At 39.0% G+C, this 9,033-nt stretch overlaps 1 protein-coding gene across 1 annotated transcript in view; it reads right to left on the bottom strand.

The window, feature by feature from the left end:
- Positions 1-2,213: 2,213 nt before the first annotated feature.
- LOC113407947 (exocyst complex component 2) overlaps positions 2,214-9,033 on the bottom strand; it is a 208,636-nt gene continuing 201,816 nt past the window's right edge. The window contains exons 24-25 of the mRNA XM_026658988.1: positions 8,056-8,194; positions 2,214-3,977 (exon numbers count right to left, since the gene is read on the bottom strand). Coding sequence (XP_026514773.1) covers positions 3,887-3,977; positions 8,056-8,194 — 230 coding nt within the window. The 3' untranslated portion in view covers positions 2,214-3,886. The remainder of the gene's footprint in view (positions 3,978-8,055; positions 8,195-9,033) is intronic.

Below are 9,033 nucleotides of genomic sequence, written 5' to 3'. Positions count from 1 at the left end.
AACTCTCACCTTTAGTACACTTCTCCTCAGGGATGCAGTAGGCTTGGCAATGGTTTGGTAAGTGGGTAAATTCAATCCTTCAGTCATCCCCCTTCCCCTTGTGCTACAGCACATAGAGCCTCACAGAGCTACAAAATGTCCAGCCCCAGCCCCCCCCAGCACAAGTGTCTCACCTCCTTCTTGCTGTCAGATAGTGAATTTGTACTGGTTCTGGTATATTTAGGGCTTTTGATGCATGCGGGTGGGCAGAATTTGCTCAACATCCATGATCCACAAATCACAGCCCTGATTCTGCAAAGTCTTACACACACGTTTCACTTTAAGTACGAGCAGTCCCCTGCCTAGTCACAGTTCAGAGTGTGTGCAAACGCTTGCAGGATTTTGATCCACGTTTCCAATCTTCTAGGTTCTTCTGTATTATTTCTCTGCCCCTAAGAGTGTTCAACAACTCTCTCTCAGATATTATCTGCAAATTTCATTGATGTACTCTAGACCTTCCACAGCCTATTAATGAAGATGTTTTAAAACTCAGGTTTGTTTGCCAGGATTTGTTCTTCATTCCCACACATTGCTTGTTTCTTTTGGTGACACTACCCTCTGTATGTTTATGGATTGTCCCCTTATTTTACTAAGGACTGACATTCAATTGAACTAAGTGACTCCTCCCCGATTAAGATTTTTTTCTTTTTAACTTCAGTACCCCATTGGCTTTCTCCCAATCTTTAGGTACCTCCCCAATCATCAGTGACTTTTCAAAAAGTAATTCTCAGTAGTTCAGTAAATTAGGGCTCATCTACTCAGTGTACTAGTTCGCACTAGAGTGGCGTAAATTCTAGCGGGCACTAGTTTGGGGCACACTAGCTGGTATGATGTGTGGACCCTGCTGGCACACAATACAAACTCCCGAGTGTGCATTAACACAGTACTGTTTGAAACAGGACTGCATTAATACGCACTACGGAATTTTCATTGTGCACCAGCAGGCTCCACAAGGAACAGGTAATGCAAAACACCCTAACGTACGCTGGAATTTACACCCCTCTCGCGTGGACAAGCCCTTTGTGAGCTAATTCCTTAACACCTCAAGATGCAGAACATCTGGACGCACTGAGATGTGTATTTGAATTTTCCAAGGTGTCCTGCACCTGTTATTTTTAGTGAAGATCTATTTGTACATGCTTCTTGTCACTTCCCAATTTCCCAAGTTTATTTTTCTTTTAAATGGTAGATGAAAAGACCCCCAACAATCCCAGCTCAATCTTTTAGAGTCGTCATTAATCTTTCTTAGGCATCTAGATGCTGATTCAGAAGGGATGTACATTTGCACGTACATAACTTTAAGAATGTGAGCAGTACCAATGACACTTAAAGCCAGGCATGTTCTTAAGTACCTTGCTGATTTTTTGGCCTTATAGAGGCCTCTCAGGGTAGTATCTAGGTCCATTTACTAATTGGCTGAATTTTTCTCTAGTATTGCCATTAAGCCGTACATCCTTATAAATACTCTTAACCCTTAAAACACTTTTTGCTATCATGAAGTGTGTGTGTGTGCATCTGCATTTGTGCTCTCTTCAAGTCTTATCTGACTATATATTCTGGTGTGGTCCCCACAATGCTTTTCCATTTCCAGTAAAGTTTTTTTTACTCACTGTATCTTTGAACAGGTCCTTCTGAAGCCGCATTGACCACTTCTTGTTCCTCATAATCTTCTTTTTCAGAGGAACTGTCGTCTATTGTACCTTAATTATGGTATCGTAGCATTCCTAACCCCTCTTCCACACAAGTAGATTTTAATAATTTCTTCCATTGCACCTTCTTCATTAGGTTTCTTCATTTTCCCCAAATCTGCTTTCTTGAAATCTAATACTCTTGTACTACACTGGTTCATGACCCCTTTCCTCACCATGTTTAATTCAAGTAGCATGCAATCCCTTTCCCATTATTCTTAGCCCCTCTGTCAGTAACATTCAGCATGATTGTAGAAAGACTGAACTAAAAGCAAATGGCTTGGTTTAGGTTTTGAAGAGAACAACCAATCTCTTGTTACATAAGGTGACCAATATAATGACACTCTGAGGGATGTTTCTTACTTTAGCATAAAAGCTTCAGAAATGTTGCAACTTAGCTGATGCAAATATAAAACCTCACATATTATGTAAAGGTGGTCATAAATTCTTCAAAAATAATGAAATCACAAAAAGTTAATGGTCATCTTGCTTAAACACCACTTTATTATTCTGAAGTTAGTGCCTTTACAGGTCTAACAAACTGTACAATCATATCAGAAACTGTGACTATAAATTTATATACTCAGCTTAGGTTAGATAACAGATTTAGGAAAACAACAGTGGTCCAGGTAACTGTTTAATACTCCCTCAATAAGCATATACACTTAAAAAGTTTTAGATTTTCATTAAAATGCTCTTAATGCTTATTTAGCTACATATATAGGCAACACATAGTTTATTATTGAAGCTCTATATTTTATTTTTAAAGCATTTAACTGTATTGGCAAGATAAAGAATTTCTGGTGATTCATGAAAAATATTTTGTGAATTCAAATTATGGCTTCTGTAAACCAGGCCAAAATAACTTTAAATACATAAACAGCAGATAATTATTGGCCATTATTAGTTTAGTAGATCAATAAAAAAAAACAAGTCCCCAAAACTAACAGCCTATACTAACTAATATTTGTTTTAGTTTATGGCATCTTTATTTCCTGTACTTTACATTAAGTCACAGCATGTGAGTCCTTAGGGTCAGTAGAGAAGCCACAATACATACACAGCTTCTAGGATTACACTCCTATGGCAGTAACAACAGCATTTGTCTTTGGTCTGCTTAATCTCCACCCACCCACCACAGGGATTCAGTATTTCCTGATGAGAATGATACAACCAGGGAGGGATGGCAGACAGAGGGAGTAAGTCTAAAAGAAGGAGAAAAGGCAGGAGAGGAAGTGGGAAGGAAGCAGCAAAATCCAGTGGCCAACACTACACTATTGGGAGCTTATTTTTGACTATCTGAGAAGTTGTTTGCTCTTCTGGCCCTTAACCAATAAAGAATATTTGATTTAGTGAAGATTTAGATTATTTAAAATACTGCGATGCTTGCATTTACAACGCAGAGTAGTCACTAGCTGTTAAGTGGCCACTGAAAAGGTAACCACACTGTTATATTTCGGCTATACGTTTAACCTTGACTTTCTGACTGAACTGGAATAGACAACACAGTATTGCCCCGCCCAGGAGATCAGCTGAATTTAAAAAACACCAAGAAGTCAGATTTGTGAGCACTTGAAGACAATGGCAGAGAAATTACCTAAAGTGCTAAATTTTTTAAACATGCAGCTTCTTCTCCAGCATACTATATTTGAATGTGTATTAGAGCCATCTGCAGTTAGTAACATTTGTAGTATGCATCTGGATAGTTTATACAACATGCCAATATAGAAATCTGTTCTCATCAGCATTCCTGTGCATCCAGGGAGTTTCAAACTGGTACACAGAGATATTCAGAAATGTCTAACATGCCCCATTTTCCAAATATATTTCTAACAAATGAAATATACTTTGCAGCACACAAATGAAGATTTCTCTATAAACATACAGCTGTGAAGAGGATATTAGAGCAAAGTTCGTCTAACCGCCTTGATACGATGAAAAACAATAGATAATTTTTTTTTTTACAGTGGCATTTCTAATAATCTTTCTTACTTTGAAGGCTACACCACATGAATCACACCATTGCTTGCCAGTAAACTGAAACACCACTCCAATGAGAAAGTATTCAGCTAAGTGTTCAAAGGAAATGAAAAAGGACGGGAGTAATGGGAGTATGTTTATCTGTGTTCTTTTGTGGGATGCTTGCATTTTGCTGTCGTCTATGTTTTCATCATTGCTGAAGAAGCTTGAAAGCAGGTGAGCTGCAGGTGCATACTACTTTTAAATTTGTTTAGTAGCTCTTCTAATAACCTGTAAAAAAGAAAACATTGTATAACTTTGGCAGTTTGGAGTTTACAGATTTGGGGTGTTGCAAGTTAGGTTTACCCATTTATTTAGAAGGTAATTAATGTAGCATATATCCCAAGCTCTCTGAACTTGGACACATTAAGGCAGTAATATTTTTGTATACATTAAATAGTTCAGTTTCTCCAGTATAGCATACCAGGAACAAACATGCACTACTACAAAAGCAGGTACTGTAGATGCACACCTATTTTTTATCTTTTTTTAAAAAAAATCTACTTATTGTGGGTAATGCAAGGAAAATCTTATTCTTTTGCGTTCAAGTTCCTCTAGTACTTTCTTACCCTCTCACAGTATCATGTCAGACAACTGGGTGCTCTGAAGTAGTTTTACATCCTTTGGTAACAGATCCTGTATAAACCACTGTTAGAGACCAGATACTTGAACACAGAGACTTCTGATTCATTTTAGTATGAAAATTCTTATACACCTCTACCCCGATATAACGCGACCCGATATAACACGAATTCGGATATAATGCGGTAAAGCAGCGCTCCGGGGGGGCGGGGCTGCGCACTCCGGTGGATCAAAGCAAGTTCGATATAACGCGGTTTCACCTATAACGCGGTAAGATTTTTTGGCTCTGAGGACAGCGTTATATCGAGGTAGAGGTGTAATTTCTCACAATATAGCAGGAAAATGACAAATTCCACTGCAGTGACACCAACAGACACATACTGGAAGCAGCAGCTTTCAGGGAATCAGTAGCGGAGCATCGGGAATGTTAGGACCAGATTGTGTTAACTTGCCACTTTTTCTTATAGTCCCACAAGCTTGTACTTTTAGAATGCATCACAAGGAGCCTGTTTTCACGTGGCTGAATAGGATGATAAAGGAAAACCCTACTTAAAGCGTTAGCAGTTATTTCTGTGTTCTCAAATACATGGTCAACTTAAATCAGATCAAATGCTGGCACTTGTTTACAAATCCATATATAGCTGATGTTTAGATGTACAGCAAGCACATGTTATATTTAACCTGCTGCATAAGGGGACAGTAAAAATTATGTGCTCATGGAAGAACATAGCCTCAGAGGTATTATCAAGTTGTATGCTTTTGCCTTCATATAAATGCTATCTTCAAAAATAAATTTTCATTAAAGAGGTAACCTGCAAAAGAAAAAGTAGGCTTGTTTCTCCCAGCCTCCCACCTTTTTTCCCCTCCTTATGGTCTAGGTCTATTTAGACTATAAACTCTTTTGGACAGAAAACGTTTCTCTCTCTGTGTCTGTACAGTGCCAACCACCCTGAAAACACAAACACACACAAAATAATGTCAGGTTTCAGAGTAGCAGCACAAAATAATGTGGTCTGAACTTTTTTGGGGGGGGGGTAAAAGTCTGGTTTGCTACTTAGGAAGAGACTATGGTGTCTGGAGAACTAGTGAAATGGCAACACCAAAAAAAGGTCAAGAGATTGAAAGCTGAGCAAATGCAAGGTAACGAGATTTTCCATCAGGCTATTTAAAACGCTTTATTGTTTATGTTAGCACCTATTGAACTCAAGATAATGATTTGTGTCACAGGCATGGCTAGAGGCCTCAGATGAGACTGGGGGTCTCACTGCACTAGGCACCGTACATACATGTAATAAGAGACAGTTCCTGCATCAAAGAATTTACAATCTAACACTAGACAAAGGATGGGAGAAAGGAAGTACCATCACCCCCATTTTACAGATACGGAACTGAGCCACAGAGAGGTTAAGTGCCTTGTCCCAAGTCACACAGGAAGTCTGTGGTAGAGCTGGGAATCGAAACCAGATCTCCTGAACAATAGTCGAGTGCCTTAACCACACACCGTCTTTCCTCTTCAGCTACAACGCATATGGAGTATTTGTGACAGGGTGTCTTTGTTAAAGATTCAATGCTCCCATCGCTTTAATTAGGTCACACTGAACATCTCAGATTGACAAGAAATTCCTCCAGCAAAACCAGGGAAAATCAGAATTCATATTTCTAAGGTAAAATTAAGTGTTTTTGGGGGAGGGGAAAACCCCCAAAATTTTAGGTCTACATCAAAAGAAGCAAGAAAGGGCAGCCTACACAATTTTATAAAATCCATTGAAGGCTTCCTTTAAGCAGATGTCAATCATTTCCTTCAAAAAACAAATAATACGTTGTGTGCTGTAAAATTAACAGGTGTGTGTCTTTCCTACGATCAGCGAGTGAAAGCACAAATTAATACCCACTTCCCCAATAGCCCCTCTGGGAAAGGCTACTGAGGACATCCATCATTCACATGCAGGCTATATTTCAATATTACATGGAGCATGTTATTGGTAACACCAGCAGCTCTAAATCATTCCATAAAAAATACGTTTAACATAATTATTTTTAATTTGGTCATGAATGGTGTGGGGGAGTTTACAGATGTAGTGGTAACATACCTGAGAAAATAATTTAAGGTATAGAACACATCCTTAACTCTCTGGGCCTCAGAGCTGCCCTCTGGGTGGAGGTAGAGCTGTAAAAACTGTACAGTGCTTTGTTTGTGAACCGCCCTCTGTAGTTCAGCGCACAGTGGTTGGAAACATACCAAGTCCAACGGGTTTGTCTGAAAGTTTAATTTCGATGAACTCCAATTGCAAAGGGGAACCTTCCTTACCCCAAAAGAGGCTCCTTTTTTATCTTCAGACCCTCCTGTAGAGCTCTAAAAGGTGGGGAGAGGTCTTGAGGCTTGTGGCTGGCAGGAGCAAGGAGTAATTGTTGGATAAATGGATGGAGGCCCATTGCAGGGAGGCAGGGTTCACAAATGTTGTAGCTGTGCAAGCATACTTTGCTTGTGTCTACAGAATATTGAACTAGGGTAATGTCTGAATGAATTCCGTGCAAATGTTTCACACATCTTTGGTTTCAGTTTCATAGACAGAACACAAATCAATACCAAGTTTGTTTTTCTGAGACATGTGTGCGTGTGATTGTGTGTGTAAATACATTCATTATGGGCTCAACATTGTAAAGTGCTGAGCACTCTGGCCCCAAACCAGTGAAGCACTAATAACATACTTCACCTTAAATGTGTGAGTAGGCCCATTTATCACATGGCATTACTAACATGCTTTAGTCTAAGTGCATACTTAAATTCTTTGCTAGACTGGGGTCACAGTGGCCATCATCTTCAGATCTGAATCCTTCTGGGCCAGTATCAAGGGCCCTTGTATAATACAATTAGATGATGGTATAAGTGGCTATTTTTAAAAAAGTTATTAGTTTTTAATTATATTCCAGAATCTAAGCTTTCATTTAGGAAAAAAATGAAGTTTCTAGCCCTTCAGTTGTGAATAAACAGTGGAAATGAACACAGCAACATTTGCTTGAATTTGCTGACAGCCTGAAACAATAGGTCTGGAGACATGAATCTGTCCATTCACCACAATGGGTGTTAACTCTGAAAGTTAATTATGACAATTTAAATGTTGGCACTATTTCTGATTTTAGTCTAAACATCAAGCTAATGTGCTTATCCGCCACTGTATAGATACTGGTTTAGATGTAGCATGGCAGAATGCCTTTGTCAAGGGCTGCTGGGATTGGGAAAGAGGAATTAAATTTCCTGTTCTTCTGAATTTAAAGGAGTGCTACATTCCACTCTTATTTAAAGCCTTTGGATTACAAAACCAAACAAAACTGTCTTCCAAGTTCCCCAAAACACCAACCGTCAAAACCTTCAGTTTTCCTCCCTGGCTATTTCTCCAATGCAGTTATTGGTATTCAATAGAATAAAACAATGCAGCACACTGAAACTTGAAAATTAGCATGAAAAGCTATAATTGACTGTAATTCAAAAATGATACTGTATTGATTAGACTGGACTAGGGAACAGAGCAGTGTCACATAAAGCCAAAGTTTCTGCTGTAAAATTTAGGTCTAATGTGCCACACTGAATCAGGGCTGCCATTCTGTGACTCACAAAAGTCAAATGCCATAACTTATTCTTCAGCACCACTATCTTGCTACTGCACTAAAAAACCAGTGCTCTTGCGAGTGGTATTATAAATGTTAAAGGAAGTACAAGTACACTTACTTTTTGTCTGCTCCACTTAAGAGTTGCGGCAGGGCTTCCAAAGCTTGCTTAAAACTTGAGCTGTAATGCAAATATTTAATTTTTCCCAGGTATAATAGCTCTCTCTCACAGCCTCCCTCTGTATCTCCATGAATACACACTTCAATTTAAGAAATGTTTTGACTGAGCTAAATTTACACATTATCAACTCAACACCTCAGGCTTATGTATAATTTGAACATAGCCAGCCATAGGCTCAGGTAGACTTCTAGCCTGAGGAAATTCCACAGCCACTGAAAATACCTGATACCAGATAAACCCTGGAGACTGACAGCAAAAATATTCATGCTGAACACAGTCGCAGTGAGGGGCCATAGAGGAAGAGGCAGTCTCCGAAATAACTGGTCTTAGTCATTTATGGTGCTATAGACAATAGTTAACAATCTGAATTCCACCCAGAAGTGAACAGGAATAAAATGAAGAGTACAAAGTACAGATGTATATGCTCTCACTGGCTTGCTGTACTTAAGAGACAGGCCATTCCATTCTATACTAGCTGAACAGCTGACTGGCATTCCAAGAGTCCTACATAGAGGGTGTTACAGTAGTCAAGTGCTAAGTTGACAGAGCTGTAGGTAACAGTGTCAAAATCTGCATTCAAGTGGGAAGGGTACATTTTGGTCAACAGAAGATGAACGAAGGTATTTCTGGCCATTACTTCTAGTGGGGAGTCCAGGAACCAGGAGGAGCCTAATGAGACCCAGAGACTGTGAATGACTTTGTTTTGATTGCAACAAGCAGCATTTTCATCTTATCCAATCTGTGTTTATGCCAAATTGTTTTCATCCAGATCCCTATCTCTGCCAGACACTTGGAGAGTGGGGAAGCAATACTCCCCAAATTAGATGAAAAGATACTGCTCAAAATCTGATAATAAAAGTAACAATATTTCCCATTATCAGAGATGAGTTTAATAACAGAGTATTCATTGTTTGAAAT

This window comes from Terrapene carolina, unplaced genomic scaffold (genome assembly GCF_002925995.2).
Source record: "Terrapene carolina triunguis isolate 2854851 unplaced genomic scaffold, T_m_triunguis-2.0 Scaffold57, whole genome shotgun sequence".
Classification (NCBI taxonomy): Eukaryota; Metazoa; Chordata; order Testudines; family Emydidae; genus Terrapene; species Terrapene triunguis.
The sequence above is the reverse complement of the archived record's forward strand: the minus strand, read 5'-3'. Positions and strand labels throughout refer to the sequence as shown.